Here is a 19,131-nt window from a genome sequence, read left to right as displayed (position 1 = left end):
GAATTGTTGTTCTTGGTTGGTGAATCATGACTATATATAGGCTTTGAGTGATTGCTCATATCCTGAGCGATGCATCTAGTTATTCAGTGTAGTAGTTTCCACAATTTATGCAAGTGAATGATTGCCATCATCAGGAAATTTGAATGCCGTATTGGCCTGAATATACTGTGTTGGGGAGGGGGAGTATTGTTGTTCTTCCAGAACTTAAGCTCTGAAAAACATCCAGCTTTCCTATTGTCCAAGAATACACTTCAGTTGTATCTTTTTTGAGACGTTAATATATGTGAGACCAAGGAGGCTGTAGCTCTTCTACCCCCCCTGTTCTTTTGCATATGGTCTTGGAGCATTAGGAATACTGAATTGACCTGAGGATTGGGATGCTGGTGTCTGCCGTGTGCTCTGGTCCTGTAAATGCTGCCTTTGCTATAGCCCCAGCTTGGCAGCATGGCCCTGGATGGCTGTGGGTGCCTCTGGCGTGGCTGGCGCAGGGGATCCGAGGTGCTGTGGCAGTTGACGGGGTGCTGCCTTTGTGCCAGGTAGCCCTGAGAGGGGCTCTGATGTGTCAGCAGCAGCTTGACAGCAACGTAGCCAACAGCACCGGGATGGAGATTGCTGTGCATCAGCACTTAGCATCTTAAAACTCTCAAGTTGAGTGCGTTCCCTAATCCTGCTTAGATTGCCCCAAAAGAGAAAGCAGCAAATCTCAGCACTCCCATTCTGTATCCTTCTCCATGGAAATGCCCTTTCCAGTCTCCGTTGCTTCAGTTTCCCTGGCATGTCACTGAACTCGGAGACAAGGCAACATGCTCAACCAGAACTACTGTTACAAACTCAGTTACAGGTTCGCTCAGTGTTATGAGTAGGTCTTTCTCAGAATATAGATCAATCCTGTTGCAACACTCAAGACAAAAAGAAAGCGTTTGAGTCACAGAAGAGCTGAGCTGCAGCTTTTAAGCTCACGGTTATTGAAAGCTGGAGCATCAGATGTCTTTATGATACCAAAACTATGTGGGATCACTGAAATTGTTAGATGATGGAGTGCATAAGTTGTTGCTGATTACCCTCATACAGAGGAGATCTAGCTGTGGGCCTGCAAAGTGATTGTTTTGAAGAAACAGAAAAACGTGGTTTTTAATTTGTCATCCAAAACTGGATTCAGACCCAGTTACCAGAGGAATGGTCTTGAGAAACGGCATGCAAGTGCTAAAGAACTCAAAATTGCTTCAGAACTAGGCTGGAAGGTATAAAATGATCATGCGGTGAGATGGCTTGGCTTTGTAGTGATGAATTACCCTAGCCCCAAACCTTCCAAACAACTTCAGTGAAAAAACAATTTCCTTCCAACATCATATTCTCTGTTTATACAAAGAACAAAATCAGGCTCCGGGTCATACAGGCAGTGCTATACAGGCACGAGATTTCTTTGATTTACCTCCAAGCATCCCTGTGAACAAGAAAAAGAGAAGGTTTTGTAATTAAGTCTCCTGGAAATGAAAAAAATAATCGTATCAAAAGATGATGAATGCTTTAGCCAACAAGATAAAATTTCTTTATCTCTTTTTTTAAGTGTATCATAATGCCTTTCTATGTGATACTGTGCATTGAAGAAGAAAAATTATCTAGGGTCAAAATCTGTTTTGGAAAGATTGAAATATAATAATGCAAAAGCCGGTATCGAGTTGAGAAGAGAAGCAGTCCTACAGATGGAAAAAAAAAATCTGAAAAATAGTCAGTGCTGTGAAAGCAAGAGTTTGTGCAATGAATGTTAATTTAATAACTGACCCTGAAGGCATGACTTGAGCATAAGTAGGTTTAGATGTTGTGAGCTAGCTTTGGAAGACAGCATCTTAAAAAATGTGAAGCAGTGGTCATGCCTGAAGTATTTGAAGTCCTGGGCTACCGACTTGCCTGTGAGTGTTTGAAAAGCTTCACCCCGCATTACATGTCTGATGAAGGTGGATGGAGGAAGGAGTGGCGCTGGGGATTGATGAAGAGGAGGGAGGACTGAAGAGCAGGGTGCAGACCCAAACAGTGATATATCTGACATTTTTTCACTGCTTACATGTTGTTTCCTTTTTGGATTAAGTTCCTTTCTTGCCCAGTGAGTATTTCAGCTGGATAAAAAGCATTTTAAAGTTTCATTCACCTCTAATACCTAAGTTATTTATGTTCTTTAAGAAACTGGAGTTCTCCAAGATCCCAGGCAGCTTTACATTGAAGTGAATGTGGTAATTTCCGCAGAATCAGATTGTTGTGAATAAGTTTTTATTTGTCGTTAATAGTTTAAAATTATTAATGAATGCTTGTCATATTTTCATAATTTTTTGCTTACTAAGAAACAACAATAACAACACAATTGGTTGAGAATTTTCCTTTTTTCCTTCATTGATTACTGCTTTTTCAACAGATATTACAGAAACAGAAGAAAATTCTCAAATAAAGCAAGAACCAGACCCAACGTGGTAGACCTCATCAGTACTGGGTAAAAGAATTTAGTGTTTCTTGAAGTCAGTGCCTGTCAAGGAATAACATTTTTATATTTTGGGGTGGGGAGAAGAGGGCTGAGGTACAGGACTGAATGCCAGGAGGTGCCAGTCCTTTACTTGTGAATTATTTAATTTGTCTCGGTTCTCACCTGTAAAATGTAGGATGTTTTCACTACCTTATCCAAATACAATGTTAAGCACACTGTGTTCAAATTTGTGAGGCAGTCAGTCCTAGGAAAATGTGGCCTATAAATAAAAATGGGTGATGGTGATTACATACCTTAGAGGCAGAGTAAATGAAAGCTTAGGGAATTAGCGTTTATGAAGAGCTCTGACATGGTTGTGTGAAAAAGCATTATTATTCTTGGTAAAGCCTATATATTTCCAAATTGTAATTGAGCAGGAAAGCTCTTCACTATGATTGCAATATTGTCTAGGCTTGGGACACTTGGTAAAGCTATGAGCTGTGATGACAAACCAACTTCCTTTAAAAGTTTTTTTTTTTTCTTTTCCATTAACTTTTGTGAAAAGCTAAGTTTAATTTACAATGCAAATATGTCTGAATCTTTCTCTTATACTATTTCTAACGACACTCACTCCTAAAAATGACATTTGGGTGGAGGTGGAGAGCAGTGCTAGTGACGTTACCACGTCACCAAATGTAAAAGGCTGACCCACACAGTTGTGAGTCTTTATGCTTCATTCAGAGAAAATGGCAATTTCAAGCTATCATAGCTCTGTAGTACTTTTTCCCATTTCAGTTTTTTGATAATACTCCAAACCAAATATTTTCTGCATTGTGTAGTGATTGATATTTTAGTAATTTGATTTGATTGATATAAAGTTGGATGCATTTGTTTAGTATACTCGAGCGGTAACCTGTCTAGCTTTAGTAAGAAAAAGACGTTTTATTCATCCCAGAGAAGAAAATACCTGTGTACTATTCCAGTTCTGAGGGCACAGACAGGCAATCAGCAAAACCAGCCTCTGGTTCTTCATTTCTGCTGGCCTGAGCAGCTGAGAGTGATCCAGCTTTTTGGAGACAAGGACAGCCTTGGCCGTGGCCCTCCGTTCGTGCAGCGTAAACACAGCCTGACACATGGAGAGCTGCTGACGGCATCGGGATGAGGGACTGAAGGGACAAATCCAGAAATGATTTGGTAGAAACCAGCAGAGACTGACATACCAGCAATACCCTCTGTCTGTGCCCTGAGAATTAGAAGTAAGGCAATAGTCTTCCTAACAGATTGGTGAAGTCTGCTTTGGAAATATTTGTCATAAAACTGAACATGGCAGGAGAAAATATACTAAAGAAAAACTTCTGATTTGTCGTGGGAAGCACTTCACCCAGTGGAGGTATAGCGAGCCATCTTACTTGTCCATTAAAAGTCACGGAAATTTTGTCTGAGCAATGGCTGCACAATTTGGTGCTGCAGTGGTTCGGATTTTTGGATGCTTTAGGCCATCCACTGAATTTGTAGTAAAGCATATATTTGATGTAAATTCTTACAGAGACCACTCAAGCACATATTCAATCTCATATTTATTGATAGCAATATTCATCTTCTGCATGCTTTCTGAGTCTAGGCCTGAAGAACTTGAAGAGGCAATGCAAACTACTCGTATTTGTAACAGGATACAGAGCTGCAATGAAACTAACTCACTTTTCTAATTTTTCTTATCTAGTCGGAAGCATCCAGTTCTGAGAAGAGTCTGCCGGGACTGTCTTGGGCTGTGTAATATAACTGTATAAGAGAAGTACCTTCTATACAAACCCTTTTTGTACTTTTAGATAGAAATGTCTACTTTTTCAGCAGTTCTGTGAATTGACTTAAAGCAAAGAATGACTGTAGATTTGGAATGGCTGGTTTTACTTCGGAATATATTATAAGGACTAAATTTGATGCAGCAATGCTGGGGAGATGACAGGGGTTAAAATCAACAGGGACTTGACAGAGGCTGTCTACATTTCCCAATAAAGCTGAACTTCACCGTATCCAAATGCATCTCAGCTTTTGTAAGGAAGAAAAATTCCTGCAAGTAGTTCAGTTTGTTAGTTTTACTTTGGAAAAAAAAATCATTAATTTTTGGTTCTTACTCCTTTAATGGCTGATTGGACAATAGTATCTGTATATTTGAACTCATTTTTCCTATTATATCTATCACAATTCATATGTTTTTCATAAATAAAAGATAAACTGGTTCACTTGACCGTTAGTACGCATTAATGAGATGGACTGTGAAATGGTCAGTATTTCAGTGTGTGGATTAGGAACCAATTTAAATTAAACCCTGTTATAGTTTGTTCCATTAATTCAAAGTAGTAAGTGCATGTTTTTATCAGAATATCACATGGTTCATATACGATGGGTCTGGTCTTGCAGGCCTAACGTAGGCAAAACTCGCATGGGCCTGTGCGAGAGCTTTTCTCCTGAAGGCTGTGGGGGATGCCCTTCCGTTCATCTAGAACTAGTTATGGAAACGTATGGTACAAGCTGCTGTAAGTTCTACTATGTCAAAAGTTAAGTGCCCTATAGTCCTGGTTACGCCCCACATCATGTAAGACTCATGTATGCATTTTTTTTACGTTTCACAAACCATAAGAGATGTAAAGTTCTGGCTATATGATAATCTCTATAGAGAAGATGCAGATTATTGTAAAGCTTTCTCTTTTATTGGCATGAGTTTGGGATGATTGCTTTATGCACAAATGGTAAACCTTATTCCCTGAATAAGAAATAAAGACCTTTCTGATGGTTTTCATGAATGTCCATGCAGTATACGTTTACATATTTTACAACAAATCAAGTTCTAGCAGTAATTCTGTAGGCAGGTAGAACTTGCTTTAGCACAGTTATTCATTCCAGTGAAGGAAGTAAGTGCCAGTCACACCTTTCAGACAGAAATCCAGCCCTGGGTGGGTGAGGTTGTTGCATCATCAAGGAAAATTTTGAAGCCTTAAATTCAATTGGGTACAGTGTCTGTTCCCTGGGAGCAACCCGAAATTCAGCAGATGAATTCAGAGCAGCACACGCTCCGTCATTCTGGAGGCAAGGGAGAGCTGTAGGACGTGCGTTTGCGTTTTCACAATTGCTCCGTGCAGATCTGGGTGCTCCCACTTAAATATTTGGACCTTGTGCTGTTGATGTCAGTAGGAGCAGGGTTAGCTCCGTGCTGAGTCATTTTGAAAACGCTCGTCCCGGTTGTGCCTTGCCGCTCTCCAGATGGGAGCGGTGGTGACCGATGCAGTGCTGCCTTCCCGCCTCGGCAAACCGCCGCTGCTCGCTCCCATGGGAACGAGCCCGTTGACTTTACTTACCTGTTAAGTCTCAGCCATATGGGTACTGTCCCAAATTATAACCACTGACATATGTCACTGCTGATTACTTTAATAGACATGCTCAGTTCACGTCCCTCCGTAAATAGGTTGTTATCAGGGCGACGGCCGGTTTCATGATTGCTGCTAGAAATGTTTAGAATGGGGAAATGAGTTAATGCAGCTTTCCCTGGGTTTTCAGCTGGCTCTCAACTTCCCCTTTTGAAAAAGCGGAAGGATGGTCCATCCCTTCTTCACTCACAGCTATCTTTAGGAGGCATTTTTTGCACAGCTGCCTGCCCAGGAAGGCTATATATTGCTGATGGAGTCATCAGTGCTTACTCAAAATGAGGGCGAGGCGTCATAGCAAAAGAACTGTGAAAGGAAGTAATTCCAGGCTACTGCCTTGTCAAGTAGATAACGGCAGAGCGTGGACGTCCTGCAACTTTGCGTGCAGGAGCTGAAAAAGAAATTTAAGTGAAAACAGATGCTGTGGTTTTACTGGAAGGACTGGAGTCCTTACATGATGCTGGGAGTTAGGGTGGTGGTGTGCGTTGTGTCCGTCCCGCTGCTGGGCTGCCAGTAATGCTGATGGGTGCATCAGCATTCGACACTGAAGTCTCTTTTTCGTCTCAGACATTTTGAGTTATATCCAGTAGAGAGAAATTAGACTGACAAAATAATTGCACCAATATTTATACCTTCCAAATATCAATTTTATATTAAAAAATTATCTATCTCTATATATAGTCCTAACAGGTAGCAGACTTCTAACATGTTGACCGTGTATGAAAATCTCACTCATTTCCAAACTAGTAATACATGAGGTGTGTCACTCGTCCGGTATTGAGTGATAATGCCCTAAAAACCCTTGGCTGTACTAATAAACAAGTAAATAAATAAAATTGCAACAGCTTACCAGAGCTCTGAATATTTTTTGTTCCAGCAGAGAAGCTTTTGTGGTCCTGAAATAGCAGACAAGTATTTATCCCCCATGTTTCAGTGAACTTTAAAAGTCTGTCCTGTGCCTTGGGCTGGCTCCTTTCCCTTAAACAGGAATCTTGGATCTGAGTAGCGCAGGATCCCGGGTGTCCGTGGTGGAGCCCGGTGTCCCCTGGGTCCGGCGCCCCGGCCTGTCTCAGCGGTAGCCACCAGGCGTCAGGGGGGGCCCAGCACCTCTGCCGTGCCGCTGCTGGCCAGTGTTTTCCCCTTGGGATTTGAAGATTTCCACATACAAAACTTGAACCCTTTCTCCTTCCTTTCCTTTCGTAACTGTGTCCTATCAGTGACAGACGGCTAAGGAAGAGGGCAGACTTTCATTTTTGTGATTTTGCAACAGCTATTAGAGCACGTAGTACTGTTCACACGCAGCAGTGTGCCATCAGTGACATAAGCAAGGCCTCCCTTGGCTCTGGATTGAATTAAGCTTAAATTTAAACTACCAAAAAATCAAAAATTATGTTTTGAACAAAATTAGGGTGGCATTCCTTTCTTCAGCTTTTAATTTCTAGGAGGTTTGGTACTAGTTTTGGGTGGAGCACTACAAAACAGGGGATAGTCCATTCACCTAAGACACTAAACCTCCAGCGCTTCGTCTTCAGTAACCTGGATTGAAATTCCTCACCGTAAGTCCCGTATCCACTGTTCTCCCTCCAGAGCGGCGGTGCGTTGCTGCAAAGCACCGCTACCAACTCTCCATCTCGAGGCCAGTGGAAGTTCTCCATCTCTCTCAAAATCAGGTCCTGCATTCAGATGCCAGCCTTGTTTCCCAAAACATGAATCAGCTCATGAGCTCCATAAACTCAGCTTGTTTATCAGATGGGTCATTACAACTTCAAGAATTTTCTTCTAAAATTATGCTTCTTGACGCCTAGTAACCATGGGACAGTTGGTGGAAACACTAAGCAGTGTATGATACTGAGTTAGGCGTTGCATCTCGCTGTGCGCTAGCCCATCGCCAGCACTGAGCGCCACACGCTCCATTTCATTTCTCACATCACAAGATGAGGAACAAGGAAACAGGAAGAAACATGTGAATTATGTGGTTTCCAGTAATGCACTGTCTGTAAAGCAGTTTTAAATTTAGTACTTGTAATTATGAATTCAGCTTTCATGACAAAGTTTGTGGTGGTTCTGCATAAGAAGCAGCGATCTGGCTATTAACTGAGCAGAATCCGAACAGCCCTGGAGGTATCGTTTTTAGTACTACCGGTTGTAATTTTGCCTTGCATACAGGTAAGTCCCCACAATGTTAAAATAGTAAGAAACCAAATTTAAACGACCATGTTTCTGATCTCAACACCTGCAAAGCACCATACTTGAGATTCAGGGGAAAGCTACGGTTACTATTCGATTTTTTTTTTAACGCAGTCAGAGCAAGCTTTTGTCTTTCCAGCTAATAAGGGTGTTTTAGCCCATGGAGGGGCTGTCCCTGCCCCACGGTTTGCTGTTGATGGTCAGGAGAGCCTGTGTTAGCTCTGCTGGTGGTTTGGGACTGCTGCCTGCCGGGAACAGGGACACGGGTGTTGCCTCACTGGCCAAGACGTCTCTGCTCCCGGTTGAGCGTGGCTCCGGGCTTGCCCTGACGACCGGGCTCATGGGGAGGTGTTGGCCTGCCGGGGACACCAGCTGCACCCGAGCATGGGCTCCCGGAGGGGATGTGGCAGAGGGGGTCAGGGATGCGGGCTCGTGGCCGGGTGGCCAGCTGGAGCCAGGCTCCTCCCGACCATCCCGTGGAGAGCAGGTCCCGGCTCTGTGTGCTCTCAGGGGACAGCCCAGCACTGGCACCCATCGTAATCGAGGGTGCACCTTGGCCTACCAGCAGCACAGGGTTGATACACGCAGCCCTCACGTCCCTTCAGGCCTTTCTGCTCGTAGCTGGGGGCGGAGGAGGAGGATGCTGGTGCGCCGCCATGTCAGAGGGGCTCTGCTGGGGACCCTCATGCTCTCCCAGTGGGAGGCAGGGGTCCATCTCCAGCCTACCCTGGGGTCTCCCCATGCTTGGGGTCCCCCATGGCCGGTGCTCCCCTGCAGCCCTGTGCCCAGGTATGGCAGTGAGCAGTACAATGGCGCTGAAGCTGGTTCAGGTCCTCAGGGCCTTTCGGTGGCAGATTTTGGGGAAGCTGCAGGTGACTGAAAGAAAACTGTGACGCGAGGGCAGGAGCCCTGAGTGCAGGACGGCCTCCCAGCCATACAGAGGACAGTGCTGCCGTCCCTGGGCTCGGGGAGTGTGTTACGTGCTTTATTCAGCCCATTCAGCTCTGCTCGAGAGGGTACAGACTCCTCTGGTTGCTATTGCCAAAGCACTTGCCTGCCCTTGACCCTCTGCAAAATGGGCGCTGCAGCACCCTGTGCCATCGCGGACCAGTGTCAGCCGTCAGAGGGGCCACTTGGCTCTCGGGGCAGCCGGCCTGGCCCCGAACCTTCACTGTCCTCTGATTTCAGAGGTGCCTCCAGGGCATCCCCGAGGTCTGCCTGCCACCCGCCTCCTCCCCAGCCCTGGAGCCACTGGAGGGGCCGGGCTGGAGAGTCCCCACGGGAAACACCGACTCAATACAAACCACAGCATGTAAACAATTATGGGGACGATTGCAGCGGGACTTCCGCTTTCCCGGGGGCTTTAACGGCGAAGTGGAGCTGTGCAAAGGCAGAGGGGAGGAGAGGACACCGAGACGCCGGGGGAGGCAGGAGCAGGGACTGGAGCGGGACGCCATGGCTGGGAGCAGCATGGAGGGTGCCTTCATCCGGCACATCGAGCTGCTGGGCTATGAGAAAAGGTTTTTCCCCAGCCAGCACTATGTGAGTATGCAGCGACCTTCCGGCAAGCATATTTCTTCAGATAAATGTGATCGAGGGCCTAAGAGCATCCTTTTTTCGGGCGATCATGGTGGCTGGCATGAGCTGGAGGCAGCCTGAACCTAAAATATCCTGTAGACACAAGATTTTAGGCACCTCCTTTGCAAGCTGTTGGTTAATTCACAGGCTTGGAAAGGGCTTTTCCTTCTAATTCCCACCTGTCTGCGTGTTTCTGTCCCCTCTCCGTCCCTGCTGAACTTCCCTAGTGCCCAGCTCGCTCTCTGCCAGGGCAGAGCTGCTTGCATTTGGGTGGGGGCTTTGGCCGCAGCAGGGTGCGGGGTCCCGCTCGCCCGCAGAGCTGCAGCACCTCTGCTTTGCACCTCAGGTCTACATGTTCCTGGTGAAGTGGAACGACCTCTCTGAAAAGCTTGTCTACCGCCGATTTACGGAGATATACGAGTTCCACGTGAGTCATCCCGGGACGGGCACCAGCCCCCTGGCCCAGCGCACCAGGGCTTGGGGTGGGGAAAAAGAGGAGGGCGAATTCCAGCTGAAATTGCCCCAAAACAAACCTGGCTCAAAAGAGGCTCCTGGGTCCCTGTACTTCAATCTCCTTTGCCCCTTGAAGTGGAGAGCCACCGGCTCTGTGCTCCCCTGGCAGGTTTCTCCTGGTGTCGAGGCGCGGGGTCCAGCCAGCACGTGCCAGCGGGCAGCGGGGCGAGCACCGGGAAGGGGGGCAAAACGCAGGCAGAGGCGCGGGTGCCACGGAGGGGTCCCCCAGCGCCATCCTTACAGCCACGCCTGGCTCTGCTCCACAGAAAGCGCTGAAGGAGATGTTCCCCATTGAATCCGGGGACATCAACATGGAGAAACGAATCATCCCACACTTGCCAGGTGAGAGGCAGGCGCCGGGGCTGGGGGCTGAAATAGAAATTGCGGCTGGTTGGGAAATTCCCCGGCGGGCCGAGCTCTGCCGGCTGCCTCCTGCGCCGGTGCTTGGTGCAATTTCTGTTCCTGCTCACCAGGCTTGAAATCAAAACAGAAAGGTCTGAGCAGCAGCAGTGGTTTCGCCCAACAGTCACCAGTCCGGCAGACCCCATCCTTTCTCCCCATGCTTCCCAGAGCATTAGCTGTGACCCCTGGCTGGTGCAAAGGGTCTGGCTTTGGGGAGCCTGAGCTGCGCTGAGCTGAGCGCCTCTTCAGTGACACCATCACTGGGATCAGTTTTTACTGCCATTATGGCAACACAGATATTTTGTAAGAAGCAGCAATGCAATATGTCTGCAATGACAGGGAATGAACTCCTGATCCAAAGAGCTGACAGTTTGTCTCCAAGCACGGTGCAGGTCAGCAAAATTCCCCCTTTTATTTAATTTCCTGCTTTAAAGGAGGCAGGAAGGAGCATGAGAAATAGCTGCGGGTTGTGGTTGACATCTCTCGAGGAGGAATAAACCTGCATCACGCAGCAGTGCGGGTGCCACGTCTGGAGGGGCTCCCCTCAGGGCTGGGCTAAGACTGCCGTGCCAGGACCCTTCCTACGTGCTGCCGCCGCCGTGCCAGGGCTGTTCAGAGCGTCCTTGTCCCGTTTGGGGAACTGAAAGCACTGGGGACAAGGCAGGCATTGGACTGGTGCAGGGGGTGCCACTGGCCACATGCATGCACCCTGATGTGGGGTTCAACACTGCTGTGGGTCAGGGCTGCCAGCAGCATTTTGGAGCCCAGGGGTCAAGAGTGGCTGCTGCAGGACGTGCGCCGTGGCCAGTGGGACGGAGGGATATGCATGTCTCCTCCGGCCACAGGCTGGTCCCCTGAGTGCCTCCTTGTGCCCCGGTGCAGGCGCTGCATTCGTGGCCCAGCAGCTGGGCTTAGTCTGTGCGTGGATGTGGGAGTTATCCTGTAACTGAAATGGGGTCAAACAGGGTCTTTTCTGGGCTTGCACAAACTCTGCAAGAGTCCACAGGCTGCAGGGGACGAGTCTGGCTGCACAGCACTCTCCTCCATGCTGCCCGCAGCACCCGGGCTGGGCGCTGTGCCGCGCTCGCCTCCCCAGCCGTACTGCTGAAACGAGGAACCCATGGTTGCAGCGCTTCTGCAAAACAGCCACGGCCCTGCGGTCAGCTGCTCCCCAGCTCTTTCGGCACTGTGCGTGGCCCCCCATGCACCTGCCATGGCCAGGGCCAGTGCGGCGAGGGAGAAGACCAGGCCACCCCCCGGCAGAGCTTTGCCTCACGGGCACCACGCAGCCATGCAGCACCCTGGGGTCAAATCCACTCTTTTTCAGGGCAAAATTAATGACTCAGAGCAGCCTGCTTGGGAAATTTGTAAAAACAAGGCACTCTGTCTGCTTTTCCCCCTCTCCCCTAGCCCCAAAGTGGTTTGACGGGCAGCGCTCAACCCAGAACAGGCAGGGCACGCTGGCTGAGTACTGCTACGCGCTGGTCAACCTGCCCCACAAGATCTCCCGGTGCCTGCATGTGGTCAACTTCTTCAAGGTCCGTCCTGATGACACGAACCCCGTCACGGACAGCCAGTGAGTCCAGCCGCCTGCCGCTTTGGGGGAAATCCTGCGTCCCTGGCCCCCGGCGCTGGCAGCAACCCGCAGGGAGGGCACCGCTGCCGGCGGTGAGGGGTGGTCGGCATTGAGCTGCCTTTGCTCTGACCCGTCTAGGATCAAGAAGCCCGAGGTCTTCCTCCTGCCAAAGGATGCCAAGAAAAATCCCACCGGTAAGAGGCCTCAGAGGGGTGCAAGCGGCTGCCTCGGCGGCAGCAAAGCCTGGCCAGGAGAGGGGCAGCCATCCCACGGCGGACGCCCTGACCGAGAGCATGGTCTCTGTGCCAGAGCTGCAGCTGGGAGGAAACCACAGCCTCGGGGGGAATGAGTCCCTTTCCTGGGATCCAGCTGGTGTAGGACCAGAAGAGGGTGGGAGAGCACTTTGGGCTGTCCTAGGGCTGCTTTTAGCCTGCCTGAAATAGGGTATTTCTGCACCGGGGTCTGGGAGAGGAAATGCCTCTCACTTCTCCCCAGCAGACATCACAGGCCCCATGGTCCTGCAAACCTACCGAGCCATTGCTGACTACGAGAAGAGCTCCACATCCGAGATGGCTCTAAAAGCTGGGGACATGGTGGACGTCGTGGAGAAGAGCGAGAGCGGTATGTGTCCATCCCTCTGGAGAGCCCCCGAGGGCCAGCCCTCTCCTGGCCACCATTTCAGCAGGGACAGGGACTGCCCTTGCATCTTGTGTCCAAATGCGGCATGCCCTGGGAGCTGGTTACGCCGGTGCATGGGTTAAGGGGTAGGCGGTTGTATGAGAGCCTCCTGATGGAGAGGAGAAGCTCAGGGCAAATGCAACCAGCAGCACTGCCGGCACTTCCCACCCCCCTGGGACATGTTTCACATTCCCATGGAGCCACATGACAGTCGGGTTTGGCCGGGGAGGCTGTGGGGCAATCCTAGAAAACCCTGCAACCTCCTCGCATGCCTCAGCCTGTGAGGTTTCCTCAGGAGGAAACAGGATGAACTGGCCACGCTCCCTGGTTGCGCCATGTAAACAGAGACTGGCCCCAGCACCGTCCCTTCCATCCAGGCCACGTGGATGCCTGCACTCACCCCAGCCGGGGACAGACCCGATGCCGATGCCCCCACAACACCCTCTGCTCTCGCCCACGGCTCCTTTTGTTGCAGGCTGGTGGTTTTGCCAGTTGAAGAACAAACGGGGCTGGGTGCCAGCTGCCTATCTGGAGCCGATGGACGGTCCCGATGAGTCTGAAGAGCAGGAGCCCAACTATGCAGGTAAAATGCCGGGGTAATGAGGGTGTGCACCAAAGCACAGCCTGCTGCTGCTCCCTGCGGGGATGGTTCATTGCAAGGCCCCCGTTAGGCAGTCCACGCCGCAGCAGGACCGCTGGGCACAGACATGTTGCTGTAAAAGCTGCCAAGAGGGATAAATCTCATAGTTCAGTGCCTTACTCTCAACATCAGGAGCTTCCCACGACCTGCAACTCAGCATTAAATGCTTGTTTTGGCTGATCACAGATGCACATCTTCATCCAGTGGCCATCCTGAGCTAGCTGGGGGCATGCTGAGTTGCTGGGTTAGCAAAGGAGCATGGTGCAGCATCTGAACTGAGGCGCAGGCTCTCCCTAGCGCTTGGCTTCTGCGCTGTCCGTATCAGCCCTCCGCATTGCCCCACCGTGACTGTGGGGCCTTATCGCATGGAGCAGAGGGAGGATCCTGCAGACTCATGCTGATTGCTCTCCGGGCTTTGTCTTTGTGGTTTTCAAAACACTGCAACTGACTCTATTAGCACAACACTTCATTCTTCCTCATTTAATCACCTGAATTCTAAACATACTCTTCAGCAGAGATGGGTGTACTTCCACTGCTTGCATTCACCATCTTTCTCCTGGAGAGGTGCTGGAGGGGCTGGGATGAGCCACAGGCACCGACAAGGCTGGGGAAAGTCTGCATCCAAACTTGGAGACCTGAAGCACCCTGGGTCTTGCCTAAAACATAGGGTAGATGCTCTGGTGCCTCCTCTCCTTGGCAGCTGGAGAGGATGAGCCCCATCCCTGGCATGGTAGCACACAAATCGCTGTCCCAATTTTGTGTGCAGGTGAGCAGTATGTTGTCCAGAAGAGCTACACAGCCATGGAGGAGGACGAGCTGACCCTCAAGGAGGGTGATACCATCGAAGTAATCCACAAGCTCCTCGACGGCTGGTGGGTCATCAGGTGAGAGATGCCATGAACAAATCAGGCAAGCAGGATTTGGGGAGAGGGAAGGGATGAACCAGAGGTTCTCAGCACTGGGGCTGTGAAAGCCACGGACCGTTTGGTGCCGCTGCCCAGCACTTCCTTTTGCAGGGCTGCTTCTAGTAGTCTGTGTTTTTGCCAAATGTTAAACATTGCAGCTGGGGCTTCCTCTGCTGGGGGCTTCAGAAATATCCAAGAAGGAGGCAGAGGGAAAAAAAAAAAAATCAATTATTTTTGCCTCCAAGTGTTCTTGCATATTTTCTTGCATATTTTGATTTGCAAAACCTCAGCTTTCCTCGCAGCCCTGGCCTGCCCTGTAAACTCGGGCTTTCCCAAGGGGAACTCCAGCTGCATTTGCACTCTGGGGAGTCACAGATTGCGCATTCACAGCAGGCCATGACACGGCTGCAAACCCTGGGGATCCTCCTGCCCCAGCCTGTGCCCAGGCGAGTGGTCTGGGAGGATCTCCTGGTCTTTGCAGATGGGCTGGGCTAGAGGGGTAGACGGGCCAGGGACCAGGGAGTGTTTCTTGAGCACATGGCAGGGTGTCTGGCAGGACACCCTGGGCAAAAGCCAGCGAAAGCCCCAGGGGAGATAATAGGAGCTGGTGAGACCCTGAAAGCTGTGAGCCATTGCTCTGTCCGCTGCCTATTTAGAATCACAGAATCATAGAATCGTTTAGGTTGGAAAAGACCTTTAAGATCATCAAGTCCAACCGTTAATCCAGCACTGCCAAGCCCACCACTAAACCATGTCCCTAAGCACCACATCTCCCCGGCTTTTAAATACCTCCAGGGATGGGGACTCAGCCACTGCCCTGGGCAGCCTGGGCCAGGGCCTGACAGCCCTTTCGGTGAAGAAGTTTTTCCTAATATCCAACCTAAACCTGCCCTGGCGCAGCTTGAGGCCGTTCCCTCTCGTCCCATCGCTTGTTCCTGGGGAGAAGAGACCGACCCCCCCGGCTCCAGCCTCCTTTCAGGCAGTTGCAGAGAGCGATGAGGGCTCCCCTCAGCCTCCTCTTCTCCAGGCTGAGCCCCCCCAGCTCCCCCAGCCGCTCCTCCCCAGCCTTGTGCTCCAGACCCTGCCCAGCCTCACTGCCCTGCTCTGGCCATGCTCCAGCACCTCAATGTCCTTCTCGTAGTGAAGGGCTTGCTTTTGGTACTCAAGCCATACTTTCAGGGAAAGCCACAGGTACACAAGGTGGGGGAACAGTTGAAGCCCCCATTGCTGCAAGCAACATGAGAAGAAATAGCTGACCTAGCACCAGCAATCCTGCTGGGGACAGGGGCGAGGAGGTGGTGGTCACAGAGCCAAGACTGCAAGCAATGTTGCTTTGTGTTGCGCTGCAGGAAGGATGAAACCACGGGTTATTACCCCTCCATGTACCTGCAGAAAGCCGGGGAGGCGAACACCTCTGTGAAGAGCGAGCTGAGGAACCGGAGCGCTCCTCCACGAAGGTAGGACAAGCCCCAGGTGGGGGGGAGGAGGACTAAAGGTCTTCTTCAAGGGGGGTGAAATGAAACCAGACAGTGGTTTGTGGTGTCTCTTTCTTGCCCTGGCAATGAGGAACCGCCCAGGAGAGATGTGAGCAGGTCAAAGAGACCAGGAGGCAGATCCTTCAGGGCTGCAGGAAAAATAGCTCTGTGCTCCCCGACTTCCACAGGCGGAGAGGCACCCCAGCATTTCTGACGCAGGGCTTCACGGTCCTTGCTCCAGCAGGTCCTCCAGCCAGCCGTATTTCTCCTTGTCCTTCCACAAAGTTTCTTTTCTAATCTCATTTAATTTTCAAATGGGCCTTTTTCTTATTTCCTAAGTGCATCCACTGAATCTTTGAGAAGCGGGGAGAGATTTAACTAATCAGAGCTGCCAAATGGCCTAATCTGATGGGAGGATTTGAGCTAATGGAAGGGTTTTTATTTTGATTAAAAAGATAAAAAGCAATAATAACTCATTAATTCCGATGCAAAGAAAACTGCTAGGAAGGGCAGAGCTTGCCGCTAGCTTTTCTTCCCTACAAGAAGAAACGGCAGCCTTGCTATAAAATCTCTCAAAATCCAGCTCTGCTGGAGCACAGATTGAGTGTGAGACAGTGTAAAATGGCCCCAATCCACCCAGTTGAGCGTAGTGATGCCTACTGAGACCCTTGGGGGAGGTGAGGTGGCCTGTTTCTAGGCCAGTGACTCGCCCCACCGTGGTGAGTGCTGTCCCTAGGCTGAGCCCTGTTGCACAGGTGGTGACCTGTCATTGTGGGCAAGAGCTTTGCTTTGAGATGGATACGTGCTCAAAGCCGGGAGAGGCTGAAGGCAGATGGGCACAGCAAGGGGCCATTGCCTTGGGCAGAGCAGGAGGACGATGCCATGGGATGGATGTCAGGAGCCACCTCGCTCATGACCTGGTAGTGAAGACAAAGCGGTGGCCTCCATCTGCCTGCCTGGGGACGATCCCTGATGCTGGGCATTCCCCCATGGCAGCATGCTGCCGCACAGCCCCAGGCTGCTCAGGCTTTCACTTCTCTCAGTAGTTTCTCTGCTGTGGGTTCGATACCACACGTCCAGGTGCACGCTGACACATACGCCACGCTCTGTTCCCCTGGCCCAGGGACTGATCCTTGGGTGATGGGGAGCTGTGCCAAACACCACACCGGGGATCTCAGTGTTGCAGCCAGTAGGGATGCTGTATGTCCATCCCTCCAAGAGCTATAGCTCACTTCCCAGGCTTTCTTGAACTCTGTTGGATAAACCTCATGCCTATCTCGTCCTTCCAGCCTTACGCCCAATCTACCTCACCATCCCCATCGTTACTTTCCAGGCTTGTACTCAGGCTTCACCCTTCAGTATTTGCTTCCAAAGCACTGCTCTAGCTGCCTCCTAACACGCTGTACATCACGTCTCCCCTACGGCTGCCCTCGAGGGCTGGCATCCACCCGCTTCCTTCCACTGGGCAAAACCACAAAGCCAATATTGGGGTCTGGGTGAGGCAGAGGAGGAAGCGTGTGGTCCGGCTGCAGCAGGTCCATGAGAGGCAGGGCCAGGGAAATCCTCAGCGAGAAAGTGTGAGGCGTGAGAGCTGCCAGCATGGAAACTGGAAGTTTTGTTTCTGACTTACTGCAGATCCACCATCCGAAATGTGAACAGCATCCACAAGCAGAGCCGGAAGCAGATCAGCCAGGAGACCTACAGGAGGAACAGCAAGAAGTACATCCAGAGCCAGAGGAACATGAAGGAAAATTTCCAGAACAAGGCCAACGTCATCAGTAAGTCTCAGCAGGGCCTCTGCCCTGCACACGGGCTGAAGTCCTGCAGGCACGGCCCGTGCCCTCCAAGGCTGATTGCTGGAGTAGGACAGCAAATGGAGGTCACAGCTTGCCTGTTCACCCTTCTCCTATGGGGAAAGCATGTGCCAGGAGACATTTCTTTTCAATGAGGTTTCTTACCTCTGGTTATAGATTTGACAGAGAAGGAGCAGAATATGGTCCTGGTGGGAGGTCAGCCCGCATTTAGGACCTGTGCTTTCCTCTGTGCGTCCAACCTCACCTGTGCTTCTGTTACCATTATCATTATCATGTACAGTGGCTGTCAGCAAAGCGCCTAGAGGGAGGTGGTGCATGAAGAAGGAGGCTGCTATTGAGGCAGATGCTTTAGATCTGGTAATGCCCGTGCAGGATCCATGACCTTCCCAAGGGTGAGCAGCTCCTCCTTGCATAGACCTAGAGCTGGGCTCCGACCTGAGCAGAGCTCCCAGCAGGGAACTGGTGGGCTCATGCCATGACCCCGACCTCCGGGAAGACCATCACATGTGGCTGAGACAGTAGGAGAGGCAGGAGGTTTGGTGGCCATTACATAGGAAGCTTTTGAACATTCACATGAAGGTATTGGGTGGTGGAGAGCTCTGACCCATCTGCACATGTGCTTTACCCACAGTTGAGAAAAACGAGCGAGAGAACAAGCCCAAGGCTCAACCCGCTGTTCCTCCCCGTCCCAGCAAAGACCTCATCCTGAACCGCTGTACTGAGAGCACCCGGAGAAAGGTCCTGTGAATCCTCAGCCTGCCCCACCAGCCACCCAGTGCTTTATCTCTGCCAGCTCCTGGGCAGCCGGAGCTCAGAGCCAGACGGGGGATCAGGTGGCTCTGGCAGCCGCTGCAGGCCCCGGGGGCTGCCGGCCGGATCGGCACAGCCCAGCGCCCGTCTTCATCCACCGGGACGGCAAGCCCAAGGCGTCCTAATGACACCATGAGGAGGGACCCAGCCCCGCTCCACCGGCTCCGGGGGAGCTGAGGCCTCCCCAGCCACTGGACACCCCTCGCCACTAGACCCCCTTTTATCCCCTATTTGTATGTTGAATGATTTTGCGTTTTTCACCAATAAAAGAGAGACACTTTACAGACGTATTTTGACGTCCACCTGGACGGCGGGTCAATGCAGCCACCGGGGAGCAGCCCGGCGGCCGGCGGCATGGCAGCAGGAAGGGCATTTCTCCCTGCCGTGTCTGGTGGGGAATTGGGCAAGGGTCTCTTGCGAAAGATGCCGGCAGGGAGGAAATTTTGTTGGGGGGACGAACGATGGCAGCTTCCTCCTGGAAGGCGGCTGCTTCACTCCCTCTAGTGGAAAGCAACGGCCAGGATGTGGGGATGTGGTGTCTGCTGGCTGGGGTAGGAGCCATGAGGCAAGGTGGCCACCTCAAATGGTGGCAGGGCATGAGGGGCGAGCAGCTTCCCAAAGCTGCAGACGCAGGTCCTTCCTGCCGCCTCGCGGAGGGCCGCCATGTCAGGAGGCTGGTGAC

General features: G+C 50.9%; 2 protein-coding genes across 13 annotated transcripts in view; both read left to right on the top strand.

Moving 5' to 3' along the window:
* Positions 1-5,253, top strand: part of GTF2I (general transcription factor IIi) — a 79,076-nt gene extending 73,823 nt beyond the window's left edge. For 9 of the 11 annotated variants that reach the window (XR_015703410.1, XM_087751466.1, XM_087751464.1 and 6 more), the window contains 2 exons: positions 2,408-2,482; positions 4,173-5,253. Coding sequence is in view for 8 of the 11 variants with exons in the window: in XM_087751466.1 (XP_087607592.1) it covers positions 2,408-2,466 (59 nt within the window). In the remaining 3 variants the exon portion in view is untranslated. Of the gene's footprint in view, positions 1-2,407; positions 2,483-3,435; positions 3,843-4,172 lie in introns of all 11 variants that reach the window. The other 2 variants (XR_015703409.1, XR_015703412.1) reach the window with 1 other exon arrangement.
* Positions 5,254-9,433: 4,180 nt separating this feature from the next.
* On the top strand, positions 9,434-18,702 carry NCF1 (neutrophil cytosolic factor 1). 2 transcript variants are annotated; one of them, XM_009468946.2, is made up of 11 exons: positions 9,434-9,600; positions 9,983-10,063; positions 10,416-10,491; positions 11,962-12,127; positions 12,266-12,321; positions 12,626-12,748; positions 13,281-13,388; positions 14,212-14,329; positions 15,700-15,807; positions 17,461-17,603; positions 18,271-18,702. In XM_009468946.2, exons 1-11 carry the CDS (start codon positions 9,514-9,516, stop codon positions 18,384-18,386), a joined length of 1,182 nt encoding a protein of 393 aa, XP_009467221.2. In that variant the 5' UTR covers positions 9,434-9,513; the 3' UTR covers positions 18,387-18,702. The 2 variants fall into 2 exon arrangements, with proteins under 2 accessions (XP_009467221.2, XP_087607950.1); XM_087751824.1 differs by having other exon boundaries at positions 12,623-12,748.
* The last annotated feature ends 429 nt before the right edge of the window (positions 18,703-19,131 follow it).

This window comes from Nipponia nippon, unplaced genomic scaffold (assembly GCF_047370975.1).
Source record: "Nipponia nippon isolate SJK-2023a ecotype South Korea unplaced genomic scaffold, ASM4737097v1 scaffold_15, whole genome shotgun sequence".
In the NCBI taxonomy this organism is placed as follows: domain Eukaryota; kingdom Metazoa; phylum Chordata; class Aves; order Pelecaniformes; family Threskiornithidae; genus Nipponia; species Nipponia nippon.
The sequence above is the reverse complement of the archived record's forward strand: the minus strand, read 5'-3'. Positions and strand labels throughout refer to the sequence as shown.

Coding starts and splice junctions, on each gene's coding strand:
- NCF1 (XM_087751824.1), top strand. CDS start 9,514: ATGGCTGGGAGCAGCATGGAGGGTGCCTTCATCCGGCACATCGAGCTG. Junction 12,128..12,265: donor AACCCCGTCACGGACAGCCA/GTGAGTCCAGCC, acceptor TGACCCGTCTAG/GATCAAGAAGCCCGAGGTCT. Junction 13,389..14,211: donor GCAGGAGCCCAACTATGCAG/GTAAAATGCCGG, acceptor TTTTGTGTGCAG/GTGAGCAGTATGTTGTCCAG.